The sequence below is a fragment of the Cyanistes caeruleus genome, chromosome 2 (genome assembly GCF_971803275.1).
Source record: "Cyanistes caeruleus chromosome 2, bCyaCae1.hap1.1, whole genome shotgun sequence".
In the NCBI taxonomy this organism is placed as follows: Eukaryota; Metazoa; Chordata; class Aves; order Passeriformes; family Paridae; genus Cyanistes; species Cyanistes caeruleus.
In genome coordinates, this window is record NC_141702.1 from 34,112,047 (window position 1) to 34,132,700 (window position 20,654).

The 20,654-nt window shown below is 43.2% G+C and overlaps 4 protein-coding genes across 32 annotated transcripts in view; 2 read left to right on the forward strand and 2 right to left on the reverse strand.

Moving 5' to 3' along the window:
* Positions 1–5,311, forward strand: part of DOP1A (DOP1 leucine zipper like protein A) — a 59,901-nt gene extending 54,590 nt beyond the window's left edge. For 15 of the 27 annotated variants that reach the window (XM_023922313.2, XM_086876403.1, XM_086876405.1 and 12 more), the window contains 3 exons: positions 504–633; positions 2,557–2,616; positions 4,711–5,311. In XM_023922313.2, coding sequence (XP_023778081.2) covers positions 504–633; positions 2,557–2,616; positions 4,711–5,016 — 496 coding nt within the window. In that variant the 3' untranslated portion in view covers positions 5,017–5,311. The remainder of the gene's footprint in view (positions 1–503; positions 634–2,556; positions 2,617–4,710) is intronic. The other 12 variants (XM_086876395.1, XM_086876407.1, XM_023922314.2 and 9 more) reach the window with 2 other exon arrangements.
* PGM3 (phosphoglucomutase 3) lies at positions 5,303–13,749 on the reverse strand. Of its 2 annotated transcripts, XM_023922318.2 has the most exons (13): positions 13,308–13,749; positions 12,821–13,026; positions 11,921–12,105; positions 11,541–11,608; positions 11,090–11,223; positions 10,656–10,851; positions 9,690–9,847; positions 9,295–9,378; positions 8,498–8,596; positions 8,065–8,181; positions 7,795–7,917; positions 6,880–7,053; positions 5,303–6,296 (listed from the first exon to the last, which is right to left on the reverse strand). In XM_023922318.2, the coding sequence occupies exons 2-13, from the start codon at positions 13,022–13,024 to the stop codon at positions 6,210–6,212; spliced, it is 1,629 nt and encodes a 542-aa protein (XP_023778086.2). In that variant the 5' UTR covers positions 13,025–13,026; positions 13,308–13,749; the 3' UTR covers positions 5,303–6,209. The 2 variants fall into 2 exon arrangements, with proteins under 2 accessions (XP_023778086.2, XP_023778087.2); XM_023922319.2 differs by lacking the exon at positions 7,795–7,917 and having other exon boundaries at positions 13,308–13,717.
* RWDD2A (RWD domain containing 2A) lies at positions 13,718–18,315 on the forward strand. Its single transcript, XM_023922307.2, has 3 exons — positions 13,718–13,945; positions 14,772–14,990; positions 16,446–18,315. Exons 2-3 carry the CDS (start codon positions 14,793–14,795, stop codon positions 17,115–17,117), a joined length of 870 nt encoding a protein of 289 aa, XP_023778075.2. The 5' UTR covers positions 13,718–13,945; positions 14,772–14,792; the 3' UTR covers positions 17,118–18,315.
* Positions 18,316–19,924: 1,609 nt separating this feature from the next.
* ME1 (malic enzyme 1) overlaps positions 19,925–20,654 on the reverse strand; it is a 153,552-nt gene continuing 152,822 nt past the window's right edge. For both annotated transcript variants that reach the window (XM_086876440.1, XM_086876441.1), the window contains exon 14: positions 19,925–20,280. In XM_086876440.1, coding sequence (XP_086732566.1) covers positions 20,122–20,280 — 159 coding nt within the window. In that variant the 3' untranslated portion in view covers positions 19,925–20,121. The remainder of the gene's footprint in view (positions 20,281–20,654) is intronic.

Here is a 20,654-nt window from a genome sequence, read left to right on the forward strand (position 1 = left end):
TCTAGCACACTGTCTGGAAGATGTGGCAACAAACCTTCTAAAGGAGATCCCATAGGCTTTTATTGGTCAGTAGTAGGCATGTGTACAAACTGCTTCCTCAGTGCCTCTGCAATCCCATTCCATTGGAAAAAAATGAATGCAAAAAAATTGGCATTTGCTGGAGATCCTGGGAATGAGAGGCCACAAAGGACAAAAGAAAGTATCATGCTTCTTCCTTTACACTGCACACTGGTGACCGTGTGAGGGCTGCTTCCCTGGCACAGTTCTCACGTGGGTTAGAGGCTAGAAGTGCACACACTGTGTTAGGCTGTGCCCTGTAGTGTTTCTAAATCTAATGTTGAAGGTTTTTTTCATTTATTTCTTCTTGTGAAGATTGGCTTGGGTTTCTCTTTTCCTCCTTCCTTCTCTGATACTTCATCAGATTTCCTCATCCATTTATATTTTTGATTGGTCAGAAAGCATGTTCAGTACAGGTAATGTCTGCTTATGTTATCCCATGGCAGGTATCGTTGGGCTTTTATTCCAGAAGCATCAGATGATTCAGGCTTGGAAGTACGAAGACAAGGAACACATCAGAGGGAATTCAAACCCTATGTGGTGCGTCTGGCAAAGCTGCTGCGAAAAAAAGCAAAGGTATCTTGCCTTTTTCTTTTGCTTTTCACTGAAAAGTTTCATGTACAGTAACTCACAGCAGTGTTTGGGTTTGGATACTTCAATTATTTTAACAATGAAGAATGGAAAAGATTTTGTCTGGTGTAGGAGATTCCAGCTGGAGTAATCTCAAGTCAACATCAGGCAAAAAGCACATGTAAGTATAGAAAACAAACAAATCAAACAAACAAAAAAACCAAAGCCAAAACCAAACAAAAAAATCCCAAAATTAATCAAACAGACAACATAAAAATTCATAACCTGCTATGATCAACATGGTTATGATCAGATTTTGGATTTCTAAATGAAAAGTATTATTTAATTAAAAAGTAAAATATGCTACATTATCTAATATATTTTAACATAAAATCTCTTTCAGGTAGCCAGTCATATATGTAGATACTAGTCTTACTACTTACTTTTTGAACTAGAAAACCAGTTTTGTTAATAATAATCAAATATTTTAAAATGTGTTATATTCCTAAACAGAACTGAGTGTTGAGACTGAGCAGAGGCTGTGATGAATGAAAGAAAGCAGAGATCAGTAGAAACAGTTCTGGGGAAATCTTGGCTGCACAATTTGTAGAGTGGGAGCGGGATTAGGATTGTCATAATGCTGGTGAATGGGATGTATTAAACCCCCAGTTTTGGGGTTGGAGGCCTGATCTGCAGATGAAGCTGAAGGAAGCTGGCAAAGCCCTGTCCTACATCTGCCACAAAGTAAGAACATTGCTGTCAGATATTTTGCTGCTCCTGCTGTGAGGACAGAGCCCTCTTGGACAAGCAGTTCACTGGGAAATGTCGATGGGTGAGCCAGGGAAGCAGTGAGGAAGTGCAAACCCATATGGGAGAAAGTTTTGAAGCTTTATTCTCAGGTTTCTTTCTGTATAGATGTCTTTGTCAGGGCTGTTAACACTGGCAGCTTGCTATAGCTACTGCATTTACAGTCTCAAATGTCTTCAGTGAGTAAAGGAACTACTGTTGAGATACAAGTGGCTACATTAAATTTAGGAATAACTTAGTTGCAGGCAAATCTGAACTATTGAAGCAAGGCCCACAATTATGGGGAATAAAAGTCGTATCTGAAGCATATCTGCATTTTGCGTTTTATCATTTTTGAACCGTGAAGATGAGACTAAATTTCTCTTCTTGCATGTATAAAGGAGTAATGAGTTTTAACTGCTTGCTCCTCAGGCATAGCCTCTAACCCTGGTGTTCAGTGTAGTATCTGTTAGAAAGTTTTCACACTCCAAGTAATCTCTGTGCATGAATTTATACATTATGTGTGATTTATAAATATACATGCTGCTGGTAAGTACTGTATGCTGAGATAGATGCCTGAAGTCAGGACTCCCACAGTCTGCTTCAAGAATTCAGAAAACTTCCTGGAATTTCTGGAACCTCTTAGTCACGGCAGCAGTTGCACACTGAACCATAGGCAGGTGTATGATGATGAGATAAACATGAGATAATGAATATTGACTTCAGCCTATTTTTTCTTTATGCAGAGGAGAATACTATTGCATATAGCTGTGGGTTTTTCTTGGAAAATAATTGAGAAAAATGGAGTAGATCCTTATTTTCCTTCAGGGCACTCTGACTCGTGTTTAGATTCATGTAGTATGGTGTTGCTCAAGCTCTGTTATCTGAAGGAAACGTGCTTAAAAACCTCCTTCGGCAGTGCTGGAAATAAACAGAGGCACTAAATGGCAGTGCTGGTTTTGTCTAGTAGTGTCTTGGCCATACTAGCTGGAGTCTGCCATTTCTGGATCACGGACTTCTCGGGGCGGGTGATTTTTCTAGCTGAAGCACAGCGCCCAGCCAAGCAACTGCACGGCCTTCACGGCAGAGTATTCTCTCAATATATGAAATGCAGTCTGAAAGTTCTCCTCTTTCCTTCCACAGGACAAACAGGAGGACTTTAAGACGGTGGTTTTGGAGGGAATGGAGATGGCCAAGCATCAGGTGAGGGTGGCCTTTGATGCTTGAGTTGTGAGACAAGCTTGCCATAATAATACCATCACCTCAAGGCCCCAAGCACTATTTAGCATTCATTAAGAACTAAGAGATCAGATTTGTTATAGAACAAAACTGAGAGAATTTCGAGGTATAAGAACCCTTATTTTTGTAGAGAACTTAATTTTTTTTAAAAAGGGAGTTTTTAAGTTAGTTTCCTGTACAAAATAGATTACAAAAAGCTGATGTTAGTTCTAAGAAGAATTATGATTTCAAATCATTATAAAATTAAATTGTAAAATAATTTTTCTCAGGTGCAAAACACACAGTCTGTGATTGGTCTCCGTCAAATTAACTGTCATTTTAAGCATCTATGGAATTCATGGTGTTTACTCAGCCAATGCTGCCATGAGGAAATGGTTGGATGGGTTGTATTTCATTGCTCAGAGTTGGAATTTGCACATGCAGCCCATCTGGTTGGCTGCTTTGCTGGGGGCACATCCTGCTCACCACTGGGTAATGCTAAGCATGGTACAGAAACAGTATGGAGAAACTTCTCTGTGAATACAGTGAGAAGTTTTTTAACTAGCTAGAGCTTAGCTAGAGCTAGTAGAGTTTCTCTAGTAGTTTCATTTAAAGAAGGAGGCATCAACAACTCCTTTTGTGTTGGAAATTCAGTCTTCCCTTTGCTGTGGTTCAATGTGAGCCTTTCTTTTCAGAAGACTTGTAAAGCTAAAATAGTGATCTTCTGTGGCAGGGAGCCAAGCCACCAGATAGATTCATACTGAATTTAAACCTAATTGAGTGCCCTGTAGGCTTCTCAATTGCAGGACAGTTGCTTCATTTAAAGGGCAAAACCTGTATTTGTTTTGACAAGTGTCATGTCTTGCAAAAATCTGTTTGTTCAAAGGCTGTGCAATCAGTGATCCTTACCTTATGCTCTGTTCCCACTGCTCTCCTTTCCCCTTCATTCTTCTCTCATAAACAAAGTGGCCCCCCTGCCTCAGCCACAGGCACTACCAGGGCAGTGGGACACAGGTGGGACAGGGTGGATCCACAGGTGGCTCTTTTTGGTGAGGCCTTTGTGCTTCTTCTTTCCATCTTTGCAGAATAAAATCCAGTACTACTGGAATTCTACTTCGTGGTAGAAGCTCTCTGAAGTGGTTTGTCAGTAACAATACAAACAAGGTGTTTCTAGCGGTGATAGTACCTTACTGTCTAGATTTGAGTGTGGTTTTTGACTCAAGAGGTAAAGGAAATGGCAAAGAACTGTATAAGAACCTGGATGTTGGTGCTCAGGTATTTCAGTCTGCAGATATTTAAGGCAGCTCTAAGCAGGGTTACAGCAGTGTGCTGCTGCTGGTGAGCATCTGGTGTGTGACTGCTGCCTTTGCTTGTGGGGTTCCTGAAATTCTTTCCTTTGACATTCCCCCATGAAAGGGAAGGAACGTAATAACTGAGTTCTTCTGAGAATACACAAAGAATAGCTGAGACATTTTCCTTTGAGAACAACTTCAAGTGTTTCTTGGAATGTCCATGTGTGTTATTTGTGATACTAAAAATACTGCTTTTTACTCTTCTCAAGAACTCTGAACTCGAGCTGCAAAGTGAAAATGCTTTGTATCTATTTTAACCTTCTCTGGGGTTTATTGTCACTGATGCTGGCAGTATCAGCTGGTGAAGTGTGTGTGTGTCACCAGAGAGAAGCTGAAGTAGCTCACAACTTCTAGCTATCATCAACTTGGGCCATTTGTGTTGCCCTCAGGGTGCTGCCTGGGAGCAGCTCAACAGGGCTGCATGGTGGGGGCTGCCTTGCTTTGGGATAGCCCTGGGCTTGAGGTGTTGAACTCGAATGCCCACTGCAACTCTTCCATTAGCATCAGCTGACTGCCATTTGTCCACTCCCAGCCACTGCCTCTGCAGGGCATGGTGAGGGAGAGAAGAGGAACTACTTTGGAAGCTACACTTCAGCATTGGTGTGTTTTGTGGATAGAACAAATCTTTCTGGACTTTAAAAAAGTATTATATTATACATTAGTCTTCCATTTTCACCTGTTTTTCCTGTTTTGTCCTGTATTATTTCCTATGTCTCTGTATTTGCAGAAAAACCCGGAGGAGGATGGCTCAGGTAAAACACTAAACTGGGAACCAGGTCACTTGCTTTTAACCATCTACACTGTTCGCAGCATTGAGCAGCTCTTGCCTTTCTTCAATGTACTCAGCCAAGTTTTTAACAGCAAAGTCACAAGCAGATGTGTTGGACACTCAGGGAGCCCTGTCCTTTACCCCAACTGTTTTCCAAGTAAGGACATAAAAATGGAGAACCTCAAGACCTTCTCCAGCAAAGCAAGACAGAAGATAGAAGAAATGGTTGAGAAGGATTTTCTTGAAGGCGTCATAAAATCATGAACCAAACTGGTACTACTCAGCCTATATGTAGTGTAACTATCTAAATGAAATACTCTATCTTTCCCAGTTGTATAGTATTCTTTTCTTATTTTGTATGTAATGAAATACTTAATGTTGTATTTAAGTTAAATATTTGTAAATAAGAGAAGTTCTGGATGTGGCCTGAATCAAGTTTAAATATTGGTGGCTCATATTGATTATAGTGCCTACTATTTACAGTAAATGTTTTGTTGTCTTGAGTTCTGTCTTTAAAAAAAAAAAAAGAAAAAAAAATACAAGGTGCACATTTTTTCAATTTGTTTCCAGTTTATTTTTGTCTTTTTTTTTTTTTTTTTTTTTTTTTTTTTGTAAGATCTATTGGAACTTGTGCTTATTTAATAACCTGTAAAATGCTATTATGGCAGGAGGTAATACAGGACTACAATGAACTGTTTGTCAGAGGTAGACACCCTGAACCAAAGTATGCCAAAGAGGATACTTGGTGTGTTTAAAACATTGCATCCTGTTGGCCCAGCCCCTTCATGGTGCTGGGGAGCAGTTAAGGCCACAGAAGACAAACCTGTCTCTGTCCCTTCCCTCTCAAGTGTGATTTTAAATATTATTACTGCAAATCACTTTCTTAATAATGTCATAAAGTTTCTAATGAAGATAATATTGCAATAATAGTTTATTATTTGCAAATATTCTTTCTCATTATATTGTTTCCCCCTCAAAATGAGGTGAACTGAATCTGAAGACCTAGTGACAGCCTCTGTCTTACACTGTTTGCCCACAGATGATTGGGCTACTGGGGGATGATGGGGATGATGATTCTGCAGCAGCCACTGTGAGCAGTCACAGCAGAGCTCCAGTCATGCAGCCATGGCCAATGCTCTGAGGGTATGGGTGTTGGATTTCAGGCACAATGTGACAGTGAACTAAGCTGGGGCAGGGAGGGGCAGAATTCCTTCTGGACATGGCCATGGCTTGTCAGGAAGTTAGATAAACTTGAGGAGGGGAATACTCAACAGCAAGAGCATCTCATTAAGAGGTAAGTTGCTTAAGGAGGTTAAGAATAAGCAGAGTAATATTCCACTCAGTTCTGATCAATCCTTGCTACTCCCAGGAGAAAGGTTGATTCTGTGCACAGCAGCATATGGTAAAAAAAGTAATATTAAAAGATAAGGGAAGTTGTGTGCTTTAACTGCCATTCATTATATAGGTTGGGGTGGTGCTCCTTTTCCACCAGCGAGATGGAAAACAGCCAGGCTCACTTCATGGGCGAGTGCATCTGCATTCTCCTGTGGAATGTTGCAAAAGTTAGTTATGCTGCTGTCAGCACAAGAAGAATAGAGCAAATATGTGATATAAAGGCAAGCATTTTCCTGCAAATGCTGTGTTCCCTATATTGCTCCATAAGCCACTGCCATCATGCTGATAGGAGCATGTGAAGTGGGGAGAGCAAGACCACTGCTTTTGCTGTCACCTTTAAGTTCAGATCTGGACTAACTTAACAGCAGCCAGAATTTTTTTTTTCTGTCTTGCCTCTTATGAAATTGTGTAGTTAAAGGCTGCTTTGATAACTTTCTTCTTAACCCTGAGCTCGCAGAAGGCTGGTTGTCTTTTCAAAATCATCTGGTGTTAAATCTGCCTTTATAAACATTTATATTTTCCTTTTGAAGATGAACATTGAGAACATTAAACATTACTTTTCTAAATAAAAGAAAATCCAAAGTGACTTTTTGTGATCAGTCTTTTTTCGAAACTTAGCATTTGTTAAGCGTGATTAAATGACAAGTATGGAAGCAGATTTCTTTCATCACCCCCTGCTGGGCAGATTGTTTTATGTGAAGAAGCCCACTCATAAATGAGTCAAGCTCTGACCTGTGTGTCTGCCTCAGCATAGATTCTGACGACGTCCTCTGTTCCTGATGGGCGGACAAACGCCCGGGACAGTCTGTACTTCTTTACAAGGGCATCGATTTTCTCCTGCAGCCCTGGGGGTGTCAGCGCTCGCCTTTCTGCATCCGTTGTGTCAATAACACGTCTGTCTGCAACCTGTGGCATCAGAAACAGGATAAGACAGAAATTCAGGGTTGGATATGTTGTGCTGTCTGGAGAAGAGTTCAGTTTGGGAGCCAATAAAGGGCTGCTGGAACACTTGGGGTCCCTGGGCTCCTTGCAGCATCTGTTAACCAAGTCTTGAGAAGTTTCAGCTGCTCAGTTCAAAAAGGTCAGTTCTGAACATGCCTTGGTGAGCTTGAAGTGAAGCCTACAGCTTTTTCCCAGTAGATCAGACACTTGTTTCCTCCAGTGCCTTTAGAGCCCAGAGCTTCCTTACTGTGTCTAAGAGAATGCTGCCACACGGCACCTTCTGCTGAAGCTCTTTGTGTGAATATTGTAAAGGATACAGAAGCAAGAGCTTGAACATTTTCAAGATAGACAAAGTGGCACAGCAAGAAAAATCCAGCTGCCCAGCAGGCAGATGCCTTAGAAAACCAGGATTTTTCTAATTGGAAAGTTAAAATTTCTTCTTAAGTTAATATTTAAAGAGATTTGTTCAGGTTTTTCCATTTAACATAGTTGGCTATTAGTTCATCTTTTTTAAAGTTGTATTTCTATTTTAGTCCAAGTCCCTCCTCTGGGGTTTTCCCCCAGCTTCTTTGGCCTATTTCTGCCCCATCATGGTCTGTTTCAGCTTTAAAATAAAGCTTTATCAAAATCTATGCAGGCGAAAGATGCCGTGAGCAGGGTCCCCAGAGGCTGCTGTAGCCTGAGCCAGCGTGGCTGGTGACTCACCTGGACCTTGAGCAGCCGATTGGGAAGGTCGGCATAGAGGGCGTCCCACTGCTGCACAGTCAGACCCTTCAGAGCCAGGATTGCTTCAATAACCAGCATGTCTGAGACAGCATCGCCAACAGTCTGCCAACAGGGAGGGAAAAACACTGCAGCAGTGAAGACAGGGAGGCAGGATTTCATCAGGAACCTTCCAGCAATCTCCAGCCTGCCAGGAGCTCACAAACTTGGCTAACCCTGCCAACACTGTGGTTAAGTTCTCTCAGTTTTTACCTGATTAATCAGGTCAATCATGTTTTCAAGCATCATTGCTGCTTCTCTTTTTTCATCATCTTTCTCCTCTTTTACCAGTTGTCGTATTTTGGTTTCAGCAGCTTTACTAAACAGCACCTAGAAGAAAAAGGTAAGAACTTGTCAAGATGAAGCCAGCATATATGCAGTAGTGAGGACAAAACTTTTACCATCTAACTCAAATAGCCATCATTAATGTTTGCTACCATGAATTTCCATCCCTCCATAAAGCACAGAGGAGCTGGTAGCAACGCTGTGATAAAGAGAGAAGGAGTAAACAAGTCTATTTTCAAACAAGGAGAAAAAGTCTCATTTATAAAACTAAGCAGAGAGTGAAAAGACTTCCTTCTCCAGGTAGTTTAGCTGAAATTTTGTACATAGGGGCTGATCATATGGATTACATGCTCATACTTACTGTGCCATGTCCATTTGCCTCAAAATAAACACCCACATCAAACTCCTGGGCCTTGTGGTGCAAGTGTTTCACTCCTGTTTTCACACAGTGCACAGGTACCTGCAGCCCAAGGGTGTGCAGAGAATGACAGCAAGGTTACAGACTCTCCTCAGCTGCCTGGAACTGGGCACCAACCTGCAAGGACTGTTGCAATCTAACCTATGTTTTGTGGCCACTGAGGCCCCAGAGCCAAAATGCCCCACTATTTCTGCTGACCCAAGTAAAGATTTCATTTATTCCTGTGTAAATAAAGGCTAATTAAAGAAATAAAAAAATAAACTCCAAACCTGGAAAAATTCAATTTAGTTTATAGCTTCAGGGAACACACTAGATTCACATACAAACAGAAATACCTTCTCTGAATTCCCGAACATTTAGCTTGCTGCAGGAAATGAAACAATCGGTGTCAAAGTATCAAGGAGCCTTTACTGACACTCACTTGGTTGCAAAGCTATAAAAGTCCTCATTTTGTTTAAGTACCAAGGGATGTCATTAAACATTTTTAAAATTAAGAAATATTAAAAATATTAATGTATTTTAAAAATATTAAAATACTTTAAATATTAAAAGCTGACTAGAACTTTTTAAGCTCTGCTCTCTTGCATCTCTCCTTTGCCACCAAGAATTTAGTCATTACTGGAGGTTTGAAAGAGTAATTTATTTTTGCTTAATTTTAATTTTCCTAGTAATCATAATACAGTAGAATTTAGTTTAAAATAAAAAATGGAAACTACCCAGAAAAAAAACACGGAGAATACCTTCAGTGTTTCCTGGAGGTAGCGTGTTGAATTCCCATTGGCATAAGCTGTTTGTACCACTGCCATCTTGAAGTTCTGTTTCACCTAAGCAAACCAATAAGCCAAGTTTTACTGTCCAATAAGCACATAGCCAAACAAAAAGGATAAATGGAAAGGTAATTGAACTATTAAATGTACAATTAAAACTACCAGAGGGAGGCACCAGCTCACTGAGAACTTCTGTATGTTTAAAACAACATGAATTCTGTTCAAGTAAGGTACAGGACTGATCTGTTTTTAAAGCTGGTCCACTTTAGGTAGATGTAGAGAGACCACATACCAAGCAACACACCTTCCTTAGGATATTTTATACTTTACAAATGAAAATACCAGCATTCAATTCATATGTTAGTTACCTTGGCAAGAAGTTCTTTTAGGAAGATACTAATTAAAGTTGCTATTTTATCTCCATCAATCAGGTGAAAATGGCCAGCTGTGTCCTTATAATAATAAACAATTCTATCTGCATCACCATCAAATGAGCAGCATCTCTCATTGGGCTTCATGTCCAGCCCTAGTGCACAGTTACAAATGCAAGTTAAAGACAGGAAAAGAAACAAAATCAGGTCATTTGTTTCAGTGAGTGATTAGGAAAACACATCTTCTTTTCAGAGCACAGTTTTGCATACAAATGACTCAGGCACAGTTAAGGCAGGATCCAGACACAAGGCACAAGCATCCACCCCCAGCAGGTACTGCCACTGTGCTGCTCCCAGCACTGCACTTCTCCAGGATACAACCAGCGTGGGAAGGGGAAGCAACACCATAACTTGGTGTTCAGATTTGGCCAGCAGCTGCAGTGAGAGGACAGCTGTCCAATGGAGAGCTCAGTTTAGCCTCAAATAATCTCATATCCAAACCAGCCTGCTCTCCCAGTTCTGGGGTTTTCTTTTATACAATTCTCAGAAAACTGACTGAAATAATTTCCTCCCTGGTTTATGTCAACGAGTCAGCCTGCTGGCACCAAGCTGTTAATTAACTCAGCCCTTCTGCAGGAACCCGGAAAAGTGTTTCTTCATAATACAAAGTGGTGTAAAATAAATAACACTAAGCCAGTCCTGACTGATCTTTGAACTCTGCCAGCTTAACATTCAGAAGAAACTGTCAAACATATTTCAGCCAGTACTGTGCTCCTCCGAGCAGTTCAGACTAACACAGAGATGTGCCAAACCTGGCCATGCTATTCCCTCTTTCTGTTGCACAAGGAGAACCATTCATGCAGTCCCTTAGCAGGAAACAGGGAGCTTCACTTACCCAACAGTGTGAACCCTTGCCAGACCCTGCAGAGGAGGGAAAGCAATATGAAATTACTGACTACATACCTCCAGGTGGTTTCTGGTGAACTTTCACAAAATCTGCGCCACATAAGTGATTGAGTTTCTCCTTGGTTCCATCATTATATATGTGAATTAGGACCTCTTGTGGAAAGTAAGGCTTCATTTCTGATAGTTTCAGAGCTCCTATTCCATTGGCACAGTCAATCTTCAGGTGCCTTTGACTCTCTCCAGAGCAGTGAGACTTAGTGCAAGGGAAAAAGGGGCAAAATGAACTGTTTACCCTAGAGAAACCACACCTAGAGCATGCTGAATTAGAAACTTCAGAGCACAGTTTTGCATACAAATGACTCAGGCACAGTTAAGCCAGGATCCAGACACCAGGCACAAGCATCCATCCCCAGCAGGTTAACAAACAGGCTAACAAACAGAAGAGATTAATTTTGTACATTTGCATGAAGAAGACAACACCTGCTATTCACCTGTTTTATCAGTTCCATAAAAGCTTTTGACAGTTTTTCATAATAACCTTCCAGTGTTGCTTTTCCATACTGCCCTTGGGTGTTTTGACAGCAGACCATGTAATGGAGCTGTGGTGTTGTCACCAGACCATAATCTAAGTGTGAAAAAAAAAAGAACAATATTCAAAATAGAATCGCAAAGTAATTGTTGCTTAAAAGGTGTACAGAAAACAGACAAATGCAGCACAGGAAACACATAAGAAATTTTTCAAGTTGTCTCATGAAAACACAACCTTCCCCTGCCCTGCCTTGCATTAAAGCCATACAACCACCCTGAAACAAGATTGTTACAAGCAAGGATGGAAAAGTGCTGGGCTGTTGCTTTAGGGCTGTATAAAGGAGTCACATTTACATAAAAAAAAAACCAAAACCAAACTTGAAATGAGATCAGAATTGCAGAAGTGTAACCTACCATGGTACTGACCACCTAGAACCTGGATACCATCTATAACTGACTGGGACAGCTTCTCGCTGCTTGGCCTGGAAAACAACAAGTACAGCTGATAATCTTGGCAAAGGCATTTATCTATGGACTTGGGAAGGAAGCATATGTGGAAGGCTCTACAAGCTCCCTGTCAGAAGATTTAGACTCACTGTGAAGACATCCAAACCTTTTTGTGTTGTAGGCAATTCCCAATAAAAGCCAGTTTGAAAGCAAACACCCCCAGGGATTGCAAACACATGTAAAGTGCTGGACACAGGTGGACATCACACAGTACCCACACAATTCCCCCAAAGGCAGCCCTGGTATTTCCATAAGAGCAGAATATATCTATAGCCTTTTGTCATTACCTGGTGTCTCTACCAATAAAAACTGATGCATCTTTGTGGAGGTTCACTGCTGCTTTTTGGCAGATTTCCATTATCACTTTCTGTAATTCTCGCTCCTCTGCATTTGCTAGTTGTGTGGCATACTCTTCCCAGGAAGGGTGCAGCATTTCTCCAAGAGGATCCACCAGCTTTACACCATTGTCTTCCTTAGCAGAAAAACAAAAGAACAAAAAATAGTAACTCTAAAAGTGGGGAATTAATAAAACTTCTTTGAAGAGACAACACATGGTTCAGTCACATTGTTTCTTTAAGAGTTGAGAACTTCAGGGATGCAATAGCTTAGATGTTTATTTAAACCTCCAACAAGCTCCCAAAGAAGCATATAACATATAACATATATACATATGTAACAAACAGATTGAATAACCAACTCTTTCTCCCTTATAATTTTGGTATGAAATTCATTTGACATCAAAATTACATAAGGGGAGATTCTAAAAACCTTCAGTGCTCCGCAGCAGCAGTCTAAAGTCTAAATGCCTGATTTGTAATAGCTGCATTTGCACGTTTTATTTTTAAAACGTACGGATTTTACTCAAAGGTTCTTCTCAAGGTTACTCCTGACTTCCCAACATTAGGAAGTTACATTGCAACATTAAATGTTTCCTATGTTACACCATTTCCAGGTGAGAAAAAGTCCTGCTTCTGTGTAGAGGGGAAAAATAACTTCAGATAGACCAGAGATCATATTTTCAGGGAGCAGGCTGAATCTTTAAGCAGGTCCGAGTGTCCTCAGGATCTGGTCCTTCAGTGCTGCGATGAGCTTTGATTCCAACAACTCGATCACATCTTTCCACCCTTCTACCAGAACACATCATTCCACCGAACTGGTCACAGGCTCAAGGAAAGGGCAGCTCTTACTTCAGGGTTGTGAGACGCTGTAACCATGATGCCAATGGTCGCTGTCACTGCTTTGGACCTGAGGATCGCCAGGAGGCCCATGCGGAACACGATGTGATCCAGCTGCTCGGCCTTGGAGCGGAATCCAGCGGTGCCATACTGCAGGGTCAGCCCGGCAGGCTTGGGGTGCAATGCCGAGTACTTCCTGAGGGCTTCAGCATCCATTTCTAGAGAGGGAAGGAACACAGATGGCAGTGAGAGAAGACGAGCCGCTGGAACCGGCTTCACCTTCTGAAGGCTGCGGGTGCCTTAAAGCGCTGCCATCAATCCCTATGGGGGACCGGGACCGGGGAGGGAGTCTCTGCACTCCCTGGGGAGCACCGGATAAACAGAGCGTGAGCAGATGTAAGCACATCCCGCAGGGACGAGGCGAGGGGAGCCACGGTTCCCAGGCGGCTGGATCCAGGGATCCTGACAGGTTCGGGCAGCGGAGCTTCCCGTTTCTCACCGTGACATCAGCCGCGGCTCCATGCACTGATTTCCGAGCCCGAAAGCAGCGTGTCCTGCCTCCCCAGGCGCTGGCAGGGAAGCCCCCAGCGCTGTCCCCGGGATGCTGCCCCCGGGCGGCGGCTCCGAGCGGACCGGCAGACGGACACAGGCCGGGCGGGCGGGGCCAGCCGGACACGCGGCCCCCGGCACAGCTGCTTCCCTCGGGAGCCCGCGGCGATGGGGCCGGACACACGGGCTGGGGCGGGACGGGGCGGGATGGCGGGATGGGATGGGATGGCGGTACGGGATGGGTGGGACGTGATCCCACCGGAGCCGCCGGCGCGCGCCCCGCACGGAGCCGGCGCGGCCCCGCCCACTCGCGGCGGAACTGACCAATGGCTGGTCTGTGGGCGGGGCATCACCCGCCGCGTGGCGCCCGGGCCACGCCCCCGCCCGGAGCCGCCGCCGCGCAGGCGCCGCCCCGCCCATGCCGGGAGCGCGTGGCGGAACATCCGGGAATGGCGGCCGGCGGGTGCGGTGGGCTGGGTGTGACAGCCGGCCTCACACGGCTTCACCGACACCGCGCCTGCATTACACAGCTGTCCCCACAGCGCGCTGCTTTTGGCTGGGGCGGGGTTAATTTTCTTCCAGTGGCTGGTACGGGGCTGTGTTTTGGATTTGTGCTGAACACAGGGTTGATAATGTGGAGATGTTTCTGTTATTGCTGGGCAGGGCTTACACAGAGCCAAGGCCTTTTCTGCTTCTCGTACTGCCAGGCTGGTGGGGGGCTGGGGGAACCTGGGGGGAGACACAGCCAGGACAGGCGACCCCAGCTGACCAAAGGGACATTCCAGACCATGGAACATCACACTCAGTGCATAAAGCTGGGGAAGAAGGAGGAATGGGGGAATGTTTGCAGTGATGGCGTTTGTGTTCCCAAATCACCGTGAGGTGTGATGGGGCCCCGCTCTCCTGGGGATGGCTGAACACCCACCTGCCCACGGGAAGCTGTGAATTCATTCCTTGCTTTGCTTGTGTGAGCAGCCTTTGCTTTCCCTATGGTACTGTCTTTATCTCAAACAGTGAGTTTCCTGCCTTTACCCTTCCGATTCTCCTCCCGGTCCTGCGGGTGGGGGAGCGGCTGTGTGGGGCTTGGCTGCCGGCTGGGGTTGAGCCACGACACCCAGACAACACCGGGTGTATCTGCTGATAAATAACACAAATGATGTGTCACTGCCCACGCACATCCACGCGGGACTCCATTCCGTGCTCCTTCGCATCGCTGAGCCCGGCAGGGAGCCCGCAGGGCTTCGCCCGACCACCCCTGCCCGCTGCGGGGCTGTGAGGGCCCGGCTGCTGAGCGCTCGGTCCAGCCGTGGTTAACCAAATTCTGCCCTTAAAGAATCGTGGGGCTTCCTTGTGGTGCTGAACATGCTCAGCATGAGCTAAACCCCAGGGTTTGACTCCAGCCCTCTCGTTCCAGGCGTGCGTGGAGGGCAGTGCGATGGCTGCCACGGTAAAAGAATGCCTGGAGCTCCAGCTGCTGGAAGTGGAAATGCTCCTTTCGATGTTTCCCAAAAGAGGAGAATTCAGTCTGGATGCGGATGCCGTGCCCAGCATCCAGCGCTACCTGAGGAATGCTGACGGAGCCCTGCCCCCGCAGCTGGAATATCGAATCGCTCTAGACGTAGGGGAGGCGAAGGTGAGAGCTGCCAAGGAGACTTGTTCATGGGTGCTGGTGTCTTTACTCCTGCACACACTTGAAAACTCTGCCCGAAAAAAAAGGGGGTAAAAAAGCCACCACATGTTTGTTTGCTGTTTGAAAAATCAAGAGTAACAGAAAATCTTGGCTGCTCCTAACATCTGCATTAGAAATACAATAATGTAAAAATAGCCCCAAATGGCAGAATGCAATTAGAAGGAGTCAAAAGAACACAGAAACAAAACCAGCCTATGAGCAGAGAAACCAAACTTGCAGTATAAGGAGTTATAACAGTTTAACTGACTGAAGAAAGGGATTTAACTAATTGATGTAAATACTTGCACAGAGAACACAGGTCTGAGTGCACGCTAATGCAGTGACTAGAAACTGAGAACAAACAAACTCAGCCTAAAAGCCATTTTCCATGGAATGAAGGTAAACAAACATTAGAACAACTTACTGGGTAATGAGATGGCCTCATGGTGTTTTTTTTGTAATTTTAGGTACAAGCTAAGGTATTTTTCTAAAATGTACCCTTTCACCAACCTTCAGAGAGAAATTTTAGGAACCATGTAGGGAGGGCTTGTGTAGGAATAGTGGGCTTTTTCCATGGCAGTTTGTCAAGGATCTTGGAAAGATAATTAGTCATTTCATGATTCACTTCTCTCTGCAGGACTAATCATATGATTGCACACTGTAGTGAGTACCCCCTAGTAGTCTACAGGAGCTTGAAGCAATGAGGACACATAAATCCTTTCCTGCTCTTGGACTAGAAACAGGGTTCAGCTGCCAAAGAACTGTGGTGCTCTATTTGAAGGCACTGTGGGAATAATCAAGAGAAATTCAACAGTCCAATGTTCATAAGAGATCAGAAAAGATAATCTAGAGGTCTCCCTGACCTGAAACATACATATATTTTTTTTCATCCCCTATAATCCTGATTCCTCTTTATGGAGGACTTGCTTAATACTTGCTTAAAATAATGGTAATGCACAGAATCACAGAATGGTTTGGGTTGGGAGCAACATTAAAGATCAAGTATTTCCAACACTCCTGCCACTGTGTCTCTATATAGTAGGTGCAATCACAAACACCATTTCATGTAACTCTTGGCCTTTTTTCCCAGCAGCTGGGCTGAGTTCATTAGTTATGTGCATTTGGTAAGGGGTGAGATTCTTGAGGATAACTGTGTACCTTCTCCCAGGCCATAGCATTAGTTCTGTAAAAAGCAAAATAGCTGCCTGGATAACATGGGAAGTATGATGCAACAGAAGAAAAGGAACAGACAAAAGAACGGGTTATTGGGACAAAAGGGAAGTGGAAATAATTCCAGTCAATAGGATGCTGCAATCTTAATTACATCTCCTCATAATCTGCCACTGACAGGGAAGAAGAATCTAGAGTGTCTTCAGTAGCTGCAGAATTAATTTGCTCTGTGTGTGTTCTGTTTTAAAGGTGGAATTGCAGGTTCTCCTTCCTCATATGTACCCTCAGGTGGCTCCTCAGCTCTTTGCCAGATCAGATGCTCTGCACAGACAGCAACAGTTGCAGCTCAATACTGGTCTGGAGTCTCACATCAGCTCTCTGGATTCAGGAGATCTGTGTGTGTGTGAGGCTGTGCAGTGGGTGAAGGACAACAGCCTGCCTTTCTTGGAAAACAGTAATGCCTCGTCTGAGTGTGCTTCTAAAGAAGTCAGGGTTAAGGAAACGCTGCATCGCATGTGGATCTACAGCCATCACATCTACAGGCAAGAACTGAGGAAAAAGATTTTTGACTGTGCAAAGAAATTAAATCTGACTGGCTTCTGCCTAACTGGTAAACCTGGTGTCATCTGTGTGGAGGGACTCCGAGAAAACTGTGAAGAGTTCTGGCGTGTTATTAGATATCCCAACTGGAAGCATATTTCATGCAAGCATGTGGAGAATATAGAAACGGAGGGAAGCATTGATAATCTTCGTCTCTTTCACAGTTTTGAAGACCTACAGTTTCAGGCACATGGTGATTATGGCCTGAGGAATGACTATCACATGGATCTTGGCCAGTCTCTAGAATTCCTGAAACAGCATCAAAGTGGACACATTTTTCAGATTTTATTTGGTGTTGAAGGAAAACTTTCAGACAATTAGAGAAACTAAGGAGCTCTAATTCTGGAGAGCAAGAGGTGTTGCTAACACTGAAATATTTTGCCTTACAGCTACTGTGAAAAGGGAAGCTTTAACATCTGAGATGAATGGTTCAAGTAGTTAATCTCAGCTTTTGTGCTGAACTGACACGTATTTCTGAGACATGTTCACTGATTTTCTAAGACTAAAACTGATACTTGTCTCTGTGAGCCATGCCTCAAAGCACCTGCAAGGTGATAAACATTCCACAATGTGTTAGGAATTATATACTTCTGACTCCTCTACTGTACTGTATAAATTCCTTCCCATCTCATATAAAACTACTCTCTTTCAGTTTAAAACATTCTCCACCTTGTCCTGTCACTACATGCACTTGTAAAAAAGTGCCTTTCCAGCCAGATCCTTGTAGGCTCCCTTCAGGTACTGCAAAGTACTATAAGGTCTTGCCAAAGCCTTCTCTTCTCCAGGCTGAACAATTCCAGTTCTCTCAGCCAGCTGTCATAGGAGAGATGCTCCAGCCCTCTGATCCTTTTTTCTGGCCCTCCTCTGGACTTGCTCCAGCAGGTCCATGTTCCTTTTATGTTCGCGTCCCAGAGCTGGAAGCGATGGTCTGAGGTCTCACAGAAGTGGAGTAGAGGATGAGAATCACCTCCCTCAGCCTGCTGGTCATGCTGCTTTTGATGCAGCCTAGGATACAGTTGGCTTTCTTGGCTTCAAGTGCACATCACTGGCTCATGCTCAGCCTCTTGTCTACCAGTACAAAGTCCCTCTCCTCAGGCCTCTCAATCCGTTCTCCACCCAGTCTGTGTTAGTGCTTGGGATTGCCACGACCCAAGGGCAGGACCACGAACACCATGAGGCTTGCACAGACCCACCTCTCCTATCCCTCTGGATAACATCCCTTCCCTCCAGTGTGTTGACTGCTCTACGTAGCTTGGTGCCATCAGCAAACCTGCTGAGGGTGCAGCCGGTCCCACTGCCCATGTCACTGCCAACAATGCTAATAGCAACCCCTGAGGAACATCACTCCCACTGGTCTCCACTTGGACATTGAGCCATTGACTGCAACTCTGCAACCAACCATCCTTACCCAGCGAGTGCTTCATCCATCACATCCATGTCTCTCTGATTTAGAGACAAGGATGTCATGTGGCAAAGTGTCTGTCTGGGTATGGTAATAACAATTTCTCATCTGTTCAAATCATGGCATTTTATGTTTACACTGTTAGCACCTTGGAAATCAAAATGGGTCAGATGAGACAAAGTTTAGTCTTTCCCACTACGTTACATAAGGAAATACATGTAAAACACAGAAAATAGGAAAAATCTCCTACATATATACATATATAAATATATGTATTTTTAATATTACATAAAAATACAAGTAACTTAAAGAATCTTTCTCTATGTCAAATCAGTATGGAGAGAATGTTCCAGCAGCTTGTAAGAGGCAATGCTGTTAATGGTTCATTAGGCAGCGTTTTCCTGAGGGGAAGCATGCTGACTTCAGATGTGAATAGTGAGTGTTGCAGTTTGTAATGCACAATCATATTTAAAGGTCATTCATATAACATGTAGTTGGAGAACACTACTGGAAAGTCCCCAGCAGCTGTGCCTTGAAGGACCACCAGCCCACCACCTCCCACTCTGTGCCCGAGTGCTTAATGTGAAAATGGGTACCAAGCAATAAAAGCAGACTCGCTGCAGAGGTCTGGCTGACCAACTCCAACACCCAGGCACAACACAGCTGTTCAAAGACTGTGTTTCAGCACACTCAGCTGATGACAACATAAATAACAGAGATTATTTTATTTCAAATGAAACACAAGAAGTGCTTTAATACCCTTCTCACAATAGCAGTACATTGAAATGCAGAGGATGGCATTGAAATGCAGAGTGTTTCTGGTTGCTCAGAATATGATTCATGTATTTTCCTTCACTGTGGTATGTGTTCTGTTTGTGTGATCATAACTTCTGCCAAAAGCACAGTGAGGCAAAAATGCTGGCACGGTCCCATTAGGCAGCGAGGGAGAAAGTACCTCTCTGAATTTGGGCTGTAATCTGCAGCTGTGACAGACCTGAGGGGCTAGACAAATAAAATTAATATTTGGTTTTCTAGAGATAATCTCTCTAGTAAAGATTAGAGAGAAACAGTAGAAAAAATGTTCAAGTAATCTTTGTTTCCAGAACCATCCAGAAAATATATTACATTTTTCTTGGAGTGGTAATAGTTTAACAGCTAGTAATTCTTCAAAGCCTATTCCTGGCATTTTGATACTCCCTTTTTGTCAAGAACATGGAGTTCAAAAAATTAGGGCAAACATTTGTAATGGATCTGAACAGTGGTTATCTTGGTGGGGGAATGAAATCCTTGATCTTATACAGGACATTATGCTTAGCTAATGTTAAATGTTAGTAACATTAAATGTTACTGTTAGTAATGTTAAAATGTTCTAATTAGATGTGAACAAAAGATTCTACAGGTTTGGTTCTTTTAGAAAATTTTCTAAATTTCCATACAAGAGTGACCAGTAAGGATTTTCTCTGGAATAAAATAGTCTAACCTTATGATTGTTTAAAGTTTGAGGTCTTTTTTAAATAATAAGTTCACAAATTATGCAAATTATACCATGACTGTAATGGATAAAACACCAAATGCATTTTTTAAGTGCCTATTTATCTGCTTAAGTTCCCACTGATGTTTGTGACAAAAGTCTTGACTCAAGATACAACCACTTTTTTCAAAAAGATCAAACTGTAGTGTAGGATATCTCAGTTAAAATAACAATCAAAATAGCCAAACACAAATATACTTCTCAGATTAATTTTTATTTTCTGATGTATAGTTGTTGATTTCTTGATGTGAGTTTCTAACCAACTACTATGAATTAGAAAAAGTTTTCTGCATCTTAAAAAATTAGCTATTCTTAGGCTTTCTAGGCAGAAACAACCTTAATATTTTAATGCTTTTTAACTGCAGCTGGTTTGTTCATTCTTCATTAAATATTTACAGTTTCACTTTCATGGCCTCCTCGGGCCAGGTGTAGGAGTCAGCCACAAAGCTGTTGTAATCAGTACTGTACACCTGAGAGCGGATGAAGGCTTCGAGGTCCTTGGGCTGAGGATAGATGGAGGCAGTGTTATTCCTGTAGGCTTCTTCTGCGATCTGGAAAGATGCATTAAAATCCTAATTAGTGCTGATGAACTATCTGAGTACACTTAACAGGATTTAAAAGTAGGACTTAGTTCAAAATCAAGGTAAGACTTCACCCTCTCTGGTGCTGGCACTCACCTGTGTTCGCACTAGATCCAGGTTAGTACCCCGTGCATAAGACTATGACAGGATGATGTTTGTGTTTAAGTGGGTCTGATTTGGGCTACTTTTGAACAGGATTACATGTTCAGACTGTTACAAATACAGTGCTCCTCTTTGCACAGTAGTGTCTTAGCTTTTACTGTGCAGTGGTGGATAAAATATTCCACAAGCCCCAAGCACTGAGATACTACTACTGCTTTTCTTCCATCACTTTATCCTGGTTT